Raw genomic sequence first — 17874 nt, forward strand, 5'->3', positions numbered from 1 at the left:
TTATTTTGAGTTGGAAACCTGATCTCCCTGCTGCTTGTTTTGTTTCCCAACAGTTGGAAGAGAAGCTCAAAGAAAAAGTGGACACAAGCCTAATGGAGAGAATCAACCTGACAGGAGAGATGGACACTTTCAGCATGTATGTCCAGCACTTACTTTTCCCCACAATGTGTCAAACATCCCCTTTTGTCAGCCAGATGGTGCTGGAGTAAAAACAACCCTGAGATCCTGGTATGACAGGATGGGCACAGGCATTTCCCTGCTCAGGAGTGGTATCCTCTGGCTGAGCACTAGCACAGGCTTTAGCTGCTCCCCATGGTCCAAGCCAAAGGAACAAGAGCACTGGAAAAGGGAAAGGAAACAGTGAGTTTCCATTTGAAACATCATTTGCATCTTGGCAGCTCTGCGAGGTGGCTGTTACATTTCAAGAAAGGAAGCTATTTCAGTACATTCCTTCCTGCTTTAACTTCCCCCTGGTAATCAGCAGCCTTGTCAGTATGATCAAACCCCATTTCAGATGACATAAAAGACTGATCCAATCTTATATTTGGGGATTATAATTGAGAGAAGATTATCATTCATTAAAATAACTTTTCATGTAGCGGTGCTAAAAATATTCTGCTCTAACATCCTTTCCTCTCCACCCCTGACAGACTGATTGAATGTATTTTTCGAGACAAGAAAATTGAGGCAAAAGTTGTTTTGCCTCTTATCAGACAAAAGAATATCTTGGCAAGACTGGGAAAATAATCCCTGTCACCAGCTCCTCCTCTCCCTAAAACAAAGACTCAGCCCAGATAGCAGTAAGATATTTTTTTCAGAAGACTTCCTTCCTGTGATTCCTCCTTTTCTGCTGCAGTGGACAGGATCCCACTGAATCTCCATCCAGCTCTTTCACATGGTCCCAGGCTCCATTCCAGGCTGCACAGACTCCCTTCCCTCCAGGCTCTTCTCAGACCTTTTTAGGAGTGAATCCCTGCCTGAAATTCAGGGTTGCTGTGTCCACTCAGCCAAAGCAAGCAAGGTAGCAGGAGAAGAGAAATAAAATGTGCCATAAGATGGGGTTTGGTTTTCTGAGCATGGACAGGTGAGTTTTGCCTGCAGGAAGCAGCAACTTCAGGTGGCTGCTGGATTTCCACAGTGGCTGCCTCAGACAGCCCACGTGAAGTGTTTTGGAAGTTGTTTAATGTACAGCTCACATTTGCTGCTTTGGACAGGTTTAAAGTCCAACTGACAGGGCTGATCTATCTTGTAACAAAGGCTTTTAATTGACTTTCATTCTGTTCCAGCTGAGGGCTTTGTCCAGCCTTCTGTCAGTGGAAGTCTGAGCTATAAACCTTGCTGGCTCATTCAACATCAAACAAGGGGTTTCTTCTGGGATTTGATGTCTTGTTAGGCAGTCATAAAATAAGTGATAAAATGCTGTTTATGCACCCTGGGAAGTGTTACTTCTTTCAGAGAAAGGAGAGTGCAGAACCACCCCAAATGTGTGGAAAAGGAGGGGTTTATCCTTGGGGTGGCAAAACAGTTTCTTTAGGAAAGTTGGAAAAATGATGGGAACTTCTTCTTGATGTTCCACAAAAGAAAAATGATTGTAATGCAAATCCAGAAATCCATCATTTCCCTGTTTTGTGAAATGATGGGCAGCACTCAGAGAACCCCTGAAGTGTTGTGGCTCACTGGGGTTGCTGCACTGCTCCTTTATGGCCTCAGCTCCCTGATCCATCCCCTCTGTGCCTGCCAGGGATTGTGTGAGGAGTCACCCACTGCTGCCTGGGTGAGGACTGGAAGTGTTTTCCTGCAGAACCAGGCTCCAAACCCTCTCATTCAGCATGGTGTGATCCTTTGTGTTCCCAGCACATTTCCTGCTGCACCACATCCCTCCACAGCAGGTGTTTGTTTTGAAGAGCAGACTAATTAGTTTCTCTCCCTGGTTCGTGGTTTTCAGGTGAGAGCCTGCACTTCTGACAGACTCCTGAGCATGGACACACAGGTGGTGGGGGTATTTTCCACCCACTCAGAGCTTGGTGTTGCTCCTTGGTGCTGAACACAGCTCCTCCCTGCCAGGCAGGGGCAGCAGGTGCCCTGCAGGGTGCTTATTTCAGCCTGGCTCCCTTGGCCTGGTGGAATCCCCCAGGGAGGGGATTCTGGAGTGCCCAGCAGCAGCAGAGGCACCAGCAGAAACAGTCACAGGCTTTTTTTATCCCAATGCAAGTTTTAGATGGTGTAACTTGAAGCCTGTAGTCGCTTCAGCTCCCATATTAATTTTGCCAACTTATTTTGGATGAGTTTGCCTTTACAAACAAATGAATTGCTTTGAAGGAAGTGTTCTACTTTGCATCCTGTTCCAGACTTTATGTGCTGGAGGTGGAGCAAAGGGAACAGGCAACTTTTCTGGGTTGTGGTGAAGCCACAAAGCCCAGGTCAGAATGACATGTGGGTGTCACCATATCTCAGTGAGGTGGGCACTTCAGATATTTTGAACAGTGACCCCCAGAGTAGTGTCCAAAACTTCACAAAGACAATGAGGGGGAGGAAAGATGGTTTGAGGAAGCATTGCTCAGATTTCTCACAGCCCTGTGATTCTCATCTGTGCTACCATCATGAGAAAGAGCAAAAGTAAAATCCACTTCTTACAAATATAATCCTGAGGTTGTAAACACGCATCTGGGGCAGATTTCAAGTTGACACTGTTTTTTAAAACTGTGCTTAGTGAAACAGAGTCAGCTCTTGCCCCTAGCAGAAGCTGTCTGCAGTGGGGGTGCTGGTCCTGTGCCCCTGAGGGCTCTGAGCTGCTGCAGGCAGAGTTTCTTGGCTGCTGTTTTAGGATCAGCTGCACCCCTATGCACATCATAATGTGATGGCATTAAATATGTCTCAAAGCAATATCATGCTGTTAAAAATGAAAAAAAAAAGGGGGGAAGGGAGGGAAATGTGTTTGACTAATGTGTCCTTTAGTCTGGTATATGTCTCAGGAACTCAAACAATGGATGGCAGCAGTCCTAGACATAGTGTAAATAAGACATCTGCCTTCATCTTCACACATGGGAGACACAGGACTCATGCAGATGTCATTTTTAAAATCCTCTGTGCGAGTTCCTGTGAGCAGTAGAATGTTGGCTGTGAATAAATGGAGAGCTGATAAAATGTTGGTGTTACACAGACTGGATTAAATGGGAAGCTGAATCCCAGTCTGGGCTTGATACTTGGGGATTTCTCCTCTTCATCTGCCACCTTTGATCCCCAACCTCTTATTTGTGTTAAAACAGAGAAAGGTCATCTGTGAAAACATCCTGGAGTCCACTTTAAACCATTGTGCAGCTCCCTGCAGGGTTTCCCAGCTCCTCCTCAGTACAAGTTGTAGCTGTGTGCATTCACATCACAGTGCTGCTGTCAGCCAGTAGAGGATTTTCCTCCTCTCACAGTCATAGGCTCCAGTTCTGGCACTCTGTTACTCAGTGTGATTCTAAAACTCATGTTTGATTCTTTTTTTTTGCAGTGTGATCTCCAACAGCATCCAGCTGTTAGTGCAGGACCTGGATGCAGCCTGTGACCCTGCCCTGACTGCCATGAGCAAGGTAGGGGTGGATTTTCAGAACAGGTCACCTTAAGATCCATGTGGAGTTCTTGTGTGCTTTGGTTGCTTGATTTCACTACTGATACTTTCTTTTACTCTGATATTTTTTTCTTAATATTTATAAATCCATCCCTCACTCCAAACCCTCTTATTATTCAGATTAGAGCTTTCAGGCTTTTTGCACCACATTAAAACCCACAGACAATGAAATACATTCAGTAAGTACTCAGGGCTTTCTCTTTCCACTCCCAATGCCAGTGAGAGCATTTCAAATTTGGAAAAACTTTTGTCAGCGTGAAATTCCAAATATACCTTCAGGTTTTGCTCTCCCCTTTGTCTTCTCTGGCAGGGAGTTTTACCAGGCTGCTTGTTTGGGGATCTGAAATGGAGGCACTGCACTGGAGGTGATGTGGAATTGAGATTGAGCCTTATTGCCTCTGTGATCCTCTCAAGGACATATGGAGCCATTCCTGGAGAGGCCCCTAGGACTGAGTTTAAGGATTTTGTTGCAGTTACACTGCTGGCTTTTATATGTTTGAAATGCAGAGCTGTGTTTCCTTGCCAAAGTATTGTGAAAACCCAGACTTGCTTTAGACAGAGGTGAAGACAACAAAAGTGGATTGAACTGTATTTTTTTTTCCCTTTTAATTAGAAATATTAAACATAGAGCTCCATTTTTGTAGGATCAACACACTGTCTGGCTGCCATGAATTTTAATGGCTTTCTGCTTTATGATGTATTCCAGCTGTAACCAGCCCCACCACCCCCCAGCTAATATTTGAAGTAGAATGCAGCTGGTAATAGAGCTTGTACAGGTTCCAAATGGAAAGAGGATTTTTTTTTTGCCCACTCAAATAACACCACTAGGAAGGGCTCAGCACTTCAGGTGTTGCCTGTGTGCTGTGGCAGCCCCTCAGATCTCCTGAAGCTACAGAGTACAGGAATAATTAAATCACTTTGCTCCCACTGTTTATACCCAAGTAAACCACAACCTTGAGAAAGCAGCAGCTGGTAGGCCATTTATTTTTGTCTTTGGAACACTGGTAAAATGCAGCACATGTGATGGGACTGATGATATATAAACAAGTTTAAGTGTTATGAAATTAGCTAAATAAATACTTGTCACTTGTGCACACACTCCTCTATTTGCATCAGACAGAGTTGCTTTTATGTGATTTTATTTGACCTGGATTTGGTGCAAGAGGTTTTTTCCCTACACCTTCTTCCACCCTTTCCTTCAGGGCTGGGTTATTCCTGTGACACTTCAATAAGAAATGCATGTAATTATTTAAACACAGAGGTAGTATTTGGAAATGTAAAATTTCCAAAATTCAGCCTATATTAAAGAAATAAAGGTTGTGTGGCTGATCCATTCCAGTTTTGCTCTCTCAAGCTCCATACTCCATTAGGGCTCTTCCTTTGTTTAGCTTCTTTTCATTTACCTCACTCTGGTGTCCTCCAGGATTGAACATTCCCAGTCCTTTGTTGGAGTCTGGCCTTGGTTTTTTTCTTCCCTTTGCAAAAATGTTCAGGAACTATAGAGGTAAATTATGAAATGCTTAAACCTCTCAATCCACTTTGGCTGCAGGCCACGTTGGGAGATTTAACACAGAAAACAGCACCAGGAATATTGCTTTCAGCTGGGAGTGCTGCTTGCTTTCCATGATTCTGTACTTGGTGTGTTCTGAAGAAAATGGTAAATGCTGAGAAGGCCCCATATTACGAAATTTGTAGGTGATAATCCCTACTCAGACTTTACAGCAGGTGTAGGGTGGTTAAACAGGACTGTAGGATGGGGAGCTGGGATGTGGGTGGGAGGAGAATTTGCCCTAAACCCCCCTGTTGTGATATTGTGGATAACTAAGAACTGTTAATGTGTTTGTGCTGATCTGTAGCAGGCACTCATATTGCCTGGTGTGCTTCCTTTTTAATTTCTGGGATGAGGGAACTGCTAATCTGCACGAGATATTTTCGCCCCAATTAAATTTATGGATTGCACTGGCTAAGGCTTGATTTACATGCTGAATTAAGCATCAATTTATATGCAAAACTGTGCCTGGAAGTGGGGCTGGGGGACATTTTAATGCCTCACATCAACCTCTTGCTGGCTTTTTACATTTTCCTAAAACCTTTTGGCCCAGCTGCAATTCCCTGTGCCCTCGCAGCCAAGTGGACAGAGCGGGGCTTTAATCATTTCTCCACTCCACACACAGAAAAAACCCTGAGAGCAGAGCAAGCAGAGCTACAGCTGCTAATTAAAAACCCTCAGGAGAGTGTGTGAGCCCTGGAGCATGTGCAGAGTGTGGCAGGGCAGGGTGTGACAGGGCACAACCCAGCTCATGTCCCCAAATTCGGGGCCAGCAGCGCTCCCCACTCCCCTCCCAGCCCCTCTGCAGGTGCCCAGGCTGGAGCCTGCAGGGAGAAGCTGGCAGTGGGATACTGATAGGAACAGGGAGAGTTGAAGGTTCATTTATCCTCTTCTCAATCCCAAAGCAGCTCCTTTTCTGGAGGGCTGGACACATGGAGGGAGCTGATGGCTTTTTGGGGACACAGCACCGTGCAGTGAACAGGGAGAGTCGAAGGTTCATTCATCCTCTGCTCCATCACAAACCCCTTTTCTGGAGGGCTGGGCACAGGGAGGGAGCTGGTGGCTCTTTGGGGACACCCTGCCACTCTTGAGCCCCTGCCCTTCCCTGGGTTCCCCATTTCTGCTCAGGGTTTCTCTGTGATGGCATTCACGAGAGATGAGGGGAGAGATGAGGATCTGACTCCATGTTTCAGAAGGCTTCATTTATTATTTTATGATATATATTATATTAAAACTATACTAAAAGAATAGAAGAAAGGATTTCATCAGAAGGCTAGCTAAGAATAGGAAAAGAAGGAATGATAAAGGCTTGTGGCTCGGACTCTCTGTCCGAGCCAGCTGGACTGTGATTGGCCATTAATTAGAAACACCCACATGAGACCAATCACAGATGCACCTGTTGCATTCCACAGCAGCTGATAATCATTGTTTACATTTTGTTCCTGAGGCCTCTCAGCTTCTCAGGAGGAAAAATCCTAAGGAAAGGATTTTTCAGAAAATATCATGGCTCCATTTCTCTTTTCTCCTGCCTGTTTTAACCTCATCCCTGTGTTTTGTTGTGAGAAGCAGGAGGCAGCAGCAGCTCCTCCAGCCCTTCTGAGTCCTCCCAGCCTGCAGGTGCCTTTGGGCTTCTCCCTGCAGTGAAATCTCCCTGCTCCTGTTCCTTGCACTCATTTCCAGCTCGTGGATGTAAACTGTGTGGATATCCCAAGAAAAACACAGGACAAGGGAAAAAGAGGAATAAATTTAAAAGGACAGGAACAAAGCTTTACCAGCAGAGTTGGGCTCATATTTCTTTTGATGACTTTTCAGTATGTGTGCTGTTCCTTTCTCTGCAGCTACTGGGTGGGTTTTTTTTTGGGTGAAACACACCCACAATGCACACACACACACACAAAAGGGCTATTTTTACTGTTCATGCTTTAAAGGTTTGGTTGTAAAGTATTGCTTTTGGAATGATGACCAACAAAATGAAAAAGCTACTGTTTCATTGTTGGTGCAATAATTCAGCTCAGCAGTCCCTTCCCACTTTCTGGCTGTTTCCCACTCTGTGGGGATGGTGTTTTGGGTGAGGATTGCTCTGTCAAGAAGGGAATGTGTGAATCCATCAGGGAGAAAAGGCACAGAATATTCTGTTTGGATGTGATCAGCACCACGAGGAGTAGAAAAGCAGGAAACCAATGACAGGACTGAGGGAATGGCTGGAGCTGTGAGGTTTAGGTTGGATTTTAGGGAAAGGTTTTTCCCCAGAGGATGCTGGGCTTCCCCAGGGAATGGTCACAGCCCCAAGGCTGCCAGAACTCCAGGAGTGTTTGGACAATCCCAGACACAGGCTGGGATTTTTGGGGTGTCTGGGCAGTCCCAGGAGATGAAGTTGGTGCTCCTTGTGTGTCCCTTCCAACTCAGGATGTTCTGTGAAAACCTGTGGAGCAGGTGATGAGAGAGAAATCCCTTGCAGCCACCCAACAGATGTGAGAGCAGCAGGCTGGGGTTGGTTTGTTTGGTTTAAATAAAGGCAGCTTTAGTGGGACATGTGTAGACTCAGACACTGTGGTTTTGCAAAGAATTTGGCTTTTCTTTCCCACTAAGTCACTTAGGCTGGGGTTGTTTGGATGGAGTTGAGTCAGCTGAGTTGCAGGGGGCAAAGTAGCCATATTAAATTAAATTAAAACCAGGAATAAAAAACTTTATATGCAAAATCCAGAGCTTGGGAAAACAAGTTTGAGGACAAACAGCTCCTCAAAGGAAAAAACTCATCTTCCATATGTGCCCAGTTTCCTCTCCTGATTTCCTATGAGTTTTCCTCCTGTCTCATCTCCAGCATGAGGAACAGATCTCCAAAGAGTTTTTGGGAGGACACTGCAGAGTTCTGAGCAGCAGCAGCAGAACTGAATGTGCTTTTCTGGGTGCTTGTGTTCCTCAGTGAGACTCTGGTACATACACAAGGCCAGGCTAGACCCAATAATCTCTTTTTTTTTGATTTTTCCACTTGTTTTAAATTGGGAGTACCCTGTGTACTGCAAACCAGGCTCAGAGAAAACCAAGGGAGCCACATATCTGGCTCACAGGGGCTGTTCTCCTGCAGTTGTGCTGAGAATAAACGAAAACAAAATGGGAGGTTGAGTAACTCCTCTTGTTTTGTACTTTTTACATGCATTTGGAAGAGCTGGGCTTGGGCATCCTGGCTTGTACACCAGCAGTGTTTTCAGGGAGCTACCCTGGTGTAGAGTGCTTTGGACTTTAAGACTTTTTACCTCTTCCATCTATCTGTCATCAGTCTCACCAGTATTAAAGTCTTGGCTGCCACACAGGAATCCAGACTTTGCAAGCTTGCAGATATTTTCTCAAATGCCTGTAATCAGGATTTATATGGGCACTTCATCCCAGCAAATTGGAAACTGTTAAATATTAAAGCAGCCTGGTGTGCTCCAAAGGCTTTTTTAATCCTAGTGGTCCCCATTTGTGTGGGTTACTGGTCACAGTCTCTGCTCTGGTGCAGAAAGGGTTGCTCTGTATTTTCTTTGGGTCTTCTTGTTGGAATGGTTTTGCCCAATCACTTTAATGATGAAGAAGTTGACCTTGGTGGTGAATTGCAGAGGCAGTCTCTAAATGATTCCTTAGAGATCCCCTGGCAGGAAGTTTGTACAGTTTCCCTTAGCTATTACTTGAGTGTTGATGAATTAAACAGTCATTTTTGGTTGTTTTTTCCCCTGTGTGCAGATGCAGTGGCAGAATGTGGAACATGTTGGTGACCAGAGTCCTTATGTCACCTCGGTGATCCTGCACATCAAGCAGAATGTCCCCATCATCCGTGACAACCTGGCCTCCACGAGGAAGTATTTCACTCAGTTCTGCATAAAATTTGCAAAGTAAGTTACCAACACAGGCACTTCATTCAGCTCATCCCATAAAACAGTGTGGTGATCACTGGGTGGTGTTTGCCAAGTGCAGAAAGTTTTGGGTTGGGCACCTTTAAAAGACCTTGAATATCTGACTTCAGCTGTGACTCTTGCTGTGGGGAAATCGACTTTTCTTCCATGGGGCTTCCAGGTCCTGAGAAATTTGCCTCAAAATAACATTGCCCTGTAAGGAGGGCATGTGTGAGAAGTATATTTTACCTTCACAATCTGAAAGCTGCTTTTCTGTGCAAAAAATAGCTCAGCCAGGAGGGGAAATTCCCATTTAAATGTTGGGGGATATTAAATTATCTTCCTGGCAAGCCACTTAAAGTTGAGCAGCATGAAAGAAGTGGCAGATGAGACAGAAATGCCCCTTGCTGCTGGGTGGACATCCAAACTGTGTCTGAAACACAAATTCAGCTCTTTGGGAAGATACTTTGAGCTCTTCCCTGCTTGCCTGTGGCCAGCTGAGCTCCACATGGCAATGCCCCAGGAAAAACCCTTGGGAGGGCTGTGCCACTTGTAGCTGCTGCTTTTGGTGGCACATGTGACCCTGCTGGTGGACTGGAGGGCAGTGGCGTGCGTGTCATGTGTCACTCTAAAATACCTTAATGTTTCATTCATCTCTGATAAGGTAATCAGCCTGAAATAAGCTCTGTGGCCTGGCAGGGACTGTGTGGGTTGGAGATTTGAGCTGCAGCTCCTGCCTCAGCAGGGTGGGATGCAGCAGCTATCCTGGGAGCTTCCACAGCAGGGAGGCTCAACCTGAGAGTTTCATCCCCCTCTGTGTCTCAGGGCACTCATGAGTTTGCTTTAAGGAGCAGTTCCTGATAAATCATGTTGAGATGTTGCCCATAATCACTATTTGAAACGCTGTCTCAGTGAGAATTTATTGTATGAAAACCTTCTGTGTGGTTACACTTGAATTTTATGTGATAAATAAAACCCCCCATTTATTCAGCTGTTCACAGCACACTCTTAATACCTCAGCTTAGTTGCCTCCCTTTTAACTTTATTGCTAGGCACATACCAAGTAAACTCCAGATGAAACAGCTCTCAGATTTGAGGGAAGTTCCCATCCAAGCTGAGTGTCCTCATCCATGAGCACAGAAACCCCTGCTCCTCTCCAAAGCATTTTTTTAAGACAACTGCAGCTCTGATCTGCAGCACATTAAAATCAAGACACAATTCTGAGCTCACTGTGCCATGGATCAGATGTAGAAGGGTAAAATGAGTTCCTGAAGGTTGATTTTGCTGGATCTGTGCAACTTGGTGCTAAGGAGAACCAGCCCAGTGGGAAAGGAGCACCGATCTCCTTAAGATGCCTTTTAATACCTACAAATATTTGTGTTTTTGAAACTCTGCATTTTAATGGAATATTCTGGCTGGGCCAATATAAATACCTGGCCTTTTGTGTGCCCCACAATGTTGAAAATCCTTTTAACAGGCCTTGTGCTTCTCCACATGTTAATGCCTGTGTCTTTGTGAGCTGCCACTTCTCAGCCCTAATGGATTGTATAAAGCGTGAGTGTTGAGTTACAGGACCACAGGGGAGAAGGCAGCTAAAGTCACTAAATTTAAACCAGCAGGATCTGAGCCAAGTCTGGAGAGAAGAAAAATGGCCATCAGAAATTGCATCAATCCTTTAAGCTAATTTGTCATTTTTGCTTTGTTTTGACCGAGGTGCGAGCGGCGCTCCCCGGGGACGGCGAGCGCTGCCAGGCAGGGTGGGGGGCTCAGCGCTCCCTGCACCTTCTGCTTTGAAACCAAACCCCACAGCAGCCAGGCTGCTCTGCTGGGATGTGTTTGGGAAGTCTGTGACCTGACCTCAATGAGGAAGAGATTAGAACTGAGAGACAGGAAAAACAAACAGTTCTCCCCCGGCTGGGGAAGCGGCTCCTCCGTGAGCAGCAGCCAGGCCTGGTGGGTGCTGTGTCCTTCCAGGTGCTCCAGAGAAAAAGTGAGGGGAGTTTGGTGGAGGAATGTTGGGATGTGGAGGCTCCTGGAGGGTTCCAGAGCTGAGCTCAGCCTGGGCAAGAGCTGGTCACCAGCTCAGGGGGTGGTGTAGAGCAAAACCCTCCTGGGCTGCAGTGACTCAGCCACCCCAGAACCTTTGGGGGATGTCCTGCAGGAGCTGAGGCTGTCAGACAGACAGACAGACTGTGGTTGCAAGTCTGTCTGTGCCTCTCTCAGCAAGGCATTGTGTCTGATGCATCATCAGTGCAGGGGATTAGGAAAACACAGGCTTTGGCAGAGCCACACTCCTGTTGGATGGGAGGCTCTCAGTGCTGTGGTTTCTGTGCTTCAGGTTCCTCATCTGCCTTGCACTGCTTTATTGTTACACTGGGGACTTATCTGCTTCTAGGGGGGGTTGCTGGGTTCAGTTTTAGAGCTGAAGCTGTAAATGAATTCTGGCACCCAATCTAGCTGTGATTGTGCAGGGAGTAAAGGTATTCAGAGCACAGAGCCTCGTGCAGAGCTTTAGCCCTGAACATGCACATATTACTCACACCAGGATTGCCTGCTGCACTCTGAGAGCACCAGGCACTGAGTCCAGCCTAGGCAAGAGGCACTTTCTGTTAAGTGCAACTGCTCTTGATGGTCTCTGCTAGTCCAGGAAAAAAATAAAAACCAAGGGGAAAAAAAATTCCAGAGCAGCCCTTGGCTCTTACAGTTTGTCTTGTCTGTCCTGCTGGAGTTGGGAAGCTGTTTCCAATAAGGCAGCGTGAAATAAGAGGCATGTGGGGATGGAAGGTCACTTTACCCCTCTGCACTGATGGTGGGTGGCCATCCAGAGGGGCCTGGGAATTGTTTCATGCAAGACAGAATGCTGTCTATGGGAGACTGTGTGGTTATGTAGAAAAGAAAATTAAAACCAACAGGGGAGGGGGTCCTTGGGCTGCCAGTGTGCCACCCTGCTGCAGGAAAGGCTCACCCTGTTTCTCATACACAGCATGAGCTTTAGCTCCCTGCCTGACCTTGCAGAGGGAGGGACAGTTGGATCTACTTGCACTATCAAAGGCACAATTCATTTCTTGTGCTGTTCTGCCAGCAGTGAGCTGCTGCATCCAGAGCTGCTGCCAATTTATCATTTTCTAGGATCACCTCAGCTCCAGCTGTGCTCATCACTCTCTAATTGCCCTCTGGGAATTAGTTATAGACCTGAAAAATGGACTTTTAAAACAGATAGGCTAAATCTCCACTGTAATGCTTTTGTGCAGGAGGAGTCAGGGCTTCTTTTCCTCCTCCTCCTCTTTCTGTTTTGTTCCAAGGTTGTTTCTCTGGTGGCCAAATTCAAAGCTGCTCGGGGCAGCCCAGTAGCTGCTTCTCAACAGTAGCTTGCAATTGTTCTCCTTGACACCTCTCCAGGATGAAATGATTCACTGAGAGAGGTAGGGACTGTGTCTGAGGGAAGGAGACTTTGCTTGTGAGGGCTCTCCTTGAGCCATTCCTTTGGGTTTGCTCAGCAGCTTGGCTTGCTCCGTGCCTGAGCTGCACTTTGGTCACTTTTCCATGAGAAAGGATGAGAAATGGATGTCCTGCTTTGGAAAACAGGTGGCAGGACAAACAGGATGCTGTTGTGCTCCTTGCTTTGTGGGGAGAGAACAAAAAGCTTAACAGATGCAAGGAGGAAAGCATGCTGAATTTAGATCATCATCATGGACAGCCTCAGTGCAGAGCACAGCACCTGACTGACTCAGGACAGAGCCATTAAAACCCAGGAGCTGCCACCAGGTCATGGGCAAGTCCTGGAAATGTGAGCCCTGCAGGCACTCAGCCAAAGGAGGGCATGTGAAAGAAGCAGAGTACATTAAAAACAAGGCAGTGAGAGGAAGACTTGGTCAAGTGCTGTGGTCCTTACAGAGTTTGTGGCTCCTGAGCTTTCCTGGTGCTGCTCCTTGGTGGAGCAGGGGCAGGAGCTTGTCCTGCAGCTGCCCAACCAATGCTTTTGCAATGAAACTCCTTCAAAGTCTCAAATCAAGAGGCAAAACTCAGCTGAAGCCAAAGCTGATGCTCTGAAGTGGTCAATATTGGGCTTCCATCCTCACCAAGTTCTCTCTCTGGCTGGGCAGTCATTTTTCTGAGTCTGAAGCCCATGACAGTAAAACATGGTAATGGTGTTTTCCTTTTCACAGAACTTTTTCTTGTCTTGATTGTGTTGGCCAGGAGCTTTCTGGAAAGGTGCCTCTGTGTGAGTGTCCAGGGCCCAGCAGACCTCCAGCCTTGGCTGGACCTCAAGTTCAGTGTGTAATATGCATGTTATGGAATTACTTGTGTGCAGGAAAATGTAGGTTCTGGATACAGTCAAGATACATCCACTCATGAGCAGTGAGACTAATCCTGATAAATAAAATTGTTTGTTTGCTGACCTTTCACTGCAATACTTCATATTTAGTTTATAGCAATGTATTTACCTCTAGAGTGAGTGTGTGCAGCTTCTCAATAAACTTTGAGATCAGGAGGGATTAAAGCAAAAGAACTGTGCCTAGGGGTTGGGATTTTTTTATTTATTTAGTATATTTAACATGTCTGGAATCAGTTTGGGAAGCTGGCACTGGGAGTGTCTTTGTGGAAGCCATCCTGGTTTGGTTCTGCATGCTTTGTCACCACAGAAGACTGTCTGACTGCAAATATTCTTATGTAATTGTATCATTTTGTGCCTCTCCTGCAGCTCCTTCATTCCCAAGTTCATTAACCATCTCTTCAAGTGCAAACCTATCAGCATGGTGGGTGCAGAACAGGTAAGAAGCAATAGGTGCATTGGCTGTCATATTTGATGGCTTTTGGGTTCAAGAAATTGAGGCATCTCCCACCCTGCCATGGGCTGGACCCTGCTGCTCTGTGAGGATGGGATTTGGAAGAGGCAGGATTTCATCTGTCCCCTGCACATAGAGCTTATTACTCCTGTGGGCTTTTAAATTGAAAAAAAAAAAAAAAAAGGCAAAAAAAAGCAGAATCATCCTTAATGGGACTGCTGTGAACTTCAAATGGGTTCCTTCAAAGCTGCTTGGGTTTTAGGCATCAAAGATGGTTCTGAGCAGTGTCTGCAAAAGGAAACAGGAGCTTTACATCAAAACCTTCCTCATCCTTAATGGAAAGCAAATGAGTGAAGCTCAGTGCCTGTGTGATGAGCAATAACCTGAGAGTGATTAAAGGGAGTCTTTTTCAAATAAGCTTCTCAAGTGATTAACCAGCAGTGGGCTTGTGTCTAATGTTAAAAGCTTTCAATATTCCTGTATGGGAATAACAGGCCCAATTTGCTTCTTTAAAGCAGGCTGGGAAGGTTTTTATTAGGCTGATTCCCAGTGAATCCATGCCATTGGAAGTGGGACAAACATCCCTGGGGTTAAGGGTGCAGAGGGCTCAGGAGCTGATCTGTCTTTCTGTAGCAAGTGGAACCCAAATTCCCTTAAAATCTTTTGGCTCTCCTGGTCATCCACCAGCATCTTTCCATGCCACCTTCTCCTCCCTGGTGCCAGTGTTGCTGGGAAATACATTTTCCTGGCCTTTCTGGTTCCACACACAGCTTTTCCTGCTGTTTGCTGATAATTACAGCTGGAATATGAATGCTGGGGTGATATTTATGGAGGTATTCAGTGTTCAGTGCAGGGAACAAGACCTGTGGGGTTTTGCTTTCTGTGTTTTCCTCTCTGACTTAACAACTCTGCATCCCAGCAAGCTTTGGTAGTGAGTTAGCAATGCCAGGGGCCTGGAATGGAAAATGGGCTGAGGGGACAGAATCTGCAGGAGCTGTGCCTGTGGGAGAGGCTGCAGAGTGTGCAGAACTCCTGTTAGCCATGAGAGAGCTGATGTGGGCAAGATGTGAATTCCCCAGCCCTGGAATCTCTCCCTCTCTGGGATCCCTGGTAGGCACACAGGAACCCAGCTATGACAGCCTGAGCTGGGGGCTCCACCAGCCTGGGCTGCACAGAGCTGCTCCTCTGTGCTGTGGTTTCCTGGCTCCAGGAGGAGATGATGGCATCAGTGCTTCTCATGCAAGCCATGGAAAGGCAGCAGCAGCAAGGACACTGCAGATAACGGGGTGCAGACTCCAGCCAGCCTCTCCTCCTCCTCCACAGCCACTCCTTTGTGTTCCTTTGGCCTCAGCACATGTGGGAATTCAATGTTCACATCGTTGTGGTCACTGCTGGGGGTTCTGCAGTGCCCAGAATGTTTTGTGTCCCATTTTGAGGAAATGCTCTGGGTGTGCTGACAGCCCAGCAGGCCTTCACACTCACTGCTGTCTAAATAAACTGGGCTGCTCTTTCCTCTGGTTTGATTTCAGATTTCTGTGCTTCACGGGTTTTGTCTCTTCAGACATACTTTGTGCAATCAGAGGAGTGTGGTATTCAGGGTAATTTTGCTCTAAGGAGCCCTGACCCACAGCATTTTGTCACAAGACAGTGCTGTCTGTCTGGGCTCAATTTCATGGCTGCTGCTTATTTATTTGCTGGGGTAGTTACAAACAACATCCAGGCTGTGGGCAGTTCTCAGTGTAGCTGAATTGTGTGACAGATTTTAAGGAAAGAAACCCCAAACAAGGGGTTGGGTAAATGCAGAAAACCTGACTGTGTGTGTGGCTGGTGTTAGTTCATTTGACCTCAGTATCTAAACCATGGTGCAGCTCCAGGTAACCAAGATTGTTTCACTTCATACCTTTTTGGGGGAAGGACTGGAAATGTGTGCCTGATGTGCCAGATGTTGGGCTGCCATAAGTCATTTCCAGTCAGCAGAGCAGTGCTCTGTTAAAATCAACCACGATGCTGATCTGCAGCCATGGGGGTGATGCTGTCTCCTGGAAGTGTCACTACATGGCTCAGTCCCTCCTGTTCCTGCAGTCCAGTTACCAGGACTTCTTCCAGTGTGGGAAGTGTTAAACTTTGAAGGATGTTAAACTTTGAAGGATGTTGGGTTACAGCAGCTGATGGATTTTGGTAGAAGGAGCCTGAGTAACAGAGTGTGGTTAACTCTTGCAGCTGCTGCTGGACACTCACTCTCTGAAGATGGTTCTCCTGGATCTGCCCTCCATTGGGTCCCAAGTGGTGAGGAAGGCTCCTGCCAGCTACACAAAGATAGTGGTGAAAGGCATGACTCGGGCTGAAATGATCCTGAAGGTAACTCAAGCCTGTTGGTACCCTGCCAGCCAGACTGCTGGCCTGGGAATCACAGCAGTGAATTCCAGGGGGCCCTTCCTCTGAATGCAGCAATCTGCAATTGCACATGAGGTTTGTGAGCCTGCCTGGGGGCTCTGCCAGCTGCTCTGCAGACCTGGCTCACTCGCCTTGGGTTTGCCCCCACTCTCTTCTGATACCACCAAGGAGTTTTCACCCTCGCTTTTCAAGGCAACCAAAGGCTCAAGTTTGGAGAGTTGGGGCACCAGATTCCCTCAGGAGCTTGTGGAAATCAGAGTTTGCATCCCTGAGGGTCTGCTGTGGGGCAGAGCCCGGGGTTCAGGTTACTCCAGGCCTTTGTGCAGACTCCTCACTCAGGGGAGCCAAGCTGTGCTTGAGTCACCTGTTTACTGTCTAGTGTAACAGCCAGTGCAAACATGTCTGGGTTACTGTACTCACCAGAGCCCTTTTTCATTTTCCAGACCTGGTGCCTGGAAAATGACCCAAAAGCAGAGTGTTGTCTTCATGAAAAGCAGCAAGCAAAGCAATCTGCCCTTCCCAGCTGGTGCTGCAGGGAGAAGTCAGGTTTGATCCCAGGAGGAGCAGTGGCAGCTGTACAGTTGTGCCCTCCTGGCTGCTGGGATTGTCCCCTGCTGGCCAGCAATGCTGGGAAGGCATTCCTGGGAGGGAATTAGTGGGACCTGGGGTCAGGCAGGACAGGCAGCTGCCAGCCAGAGCCTCCTGTAAAGCACAGCCAGGGCCAGGGGGGTAAGGAGCCTGAGCTGTCCCTCTCAGCTGCTGCTCAGGGTGGCTCTGCTCCTGTGCCCAGGGGAATGTCACAGCTCAGTTTGTGCTCTGGACTTAGATATCAGCTCTCCAGCTCTGTGCTTTTGGACTGAGGTGACTGAAATGTTAGTGAATTGTAGTCTAAATTTTCCTAGAAATTACTTGAATAAAAATGTTCCTGGTTTGTGCTAATGGGAGCAGGGAAGATTGGTGCCTGTTGTGTACAGAGCAGGTCTTTCCTTGGAGCTTGTGTGTGAATCAGAAGAGTAATGGGGTTAATTTGTGTACCCTTAGCACCACATTGGAGAGGAAAGCAGCACATGGAGTGCTGCAGGTCCCCAGGCTGTGCAGCAGCAGTGTCACACAGCCTGTGCTGACCCTGTGAGGGCTCTGTGTGCACAACTGCAGATCAAACAGGCACAGGCTGACAGCACTGGGAGCTCCAGTCTGCGTTCCCAGGCTTGTTCTGGGGCAGGTAATTCAGGAAGACAAACTCTGAGCCCATGGGCAGCACAAACAAGTCCATTGAGCTGAGCCCCACGAGGCACAGATGGGAGTGGGGAGGAGGGCCCTGGGCCATGCACATCCTGCTGAGCTCTTCCCCTTCTCCTCTGGCCACGCTCTCTGAAGCTCCAGCTTTTCATCTTGGCTGAGGATTTTTACAAGGGCTGTAAATTAAGGATTTATAAGTGTATACATGGCTATGATGTTTCAGTGGTCTGAAGTGCAGGGAAAGAAAGAAATGTCTTGGTGACAGAATGCAGTGTGGGGTGAGCTGGGTCAGTGCAAACATATGGAAATGTTTTTGGAGACAGGGAAGGGTCTGGTCTGGTGCTGTTTCTGCCCATTTACACACGCTCAGACAAACACACACACACTCTTCCCCAGAAAATGGTTTGGCTGCCCAGCATTATC

The 17874-nt window shown here is 47.1% G+C and overlaps 1 protein-coding gene across 1 annotated transcript in view; it reads left to right on the forward strand.

Moving 5' to 3' along the window:
* VPS53 (VPS53 subunit of GARP complex) overlaps positions 1-17874 on the forward strand; it is a 64645-nt gene that overhangs the window by 43091 nt on the left and 3680 nt on the right. The window contains exons 16-20 of the mRNA XM_030962730.1: positions 54-136; positions 3497-3575; positions 8883-9031; positions 13734-13803; positions 16039-16176. Of these exons, the coding sequence (XP_030818590.1) occupies positions 54-136; positions 3497-3575; positions 8883-9031; positions 13734-13803; positions 16039-16176 (519 nt within the window). The remainder of the gene's footprint in view (positions 1-53; positions 137-3496; positions 3576-8882; positions 9032-13733; positions 13804-16038; positions 16177-17874) is intronic.

The sequence above is a fragment of the Camarhynchus parvulus genome, chromosome 19, assembly GCF_901933205.1.
Source record: "Camarhynchus parvulus chromosome 19, STF_HiC, whole genome shotgun sequence".
NCBI classification, from domain to species: Eukaryota; Metazoa; Chordata; class Aves; order Passeriformes; family Thraupidae; genus Camarhynchus; species Camarhynchus parvulus.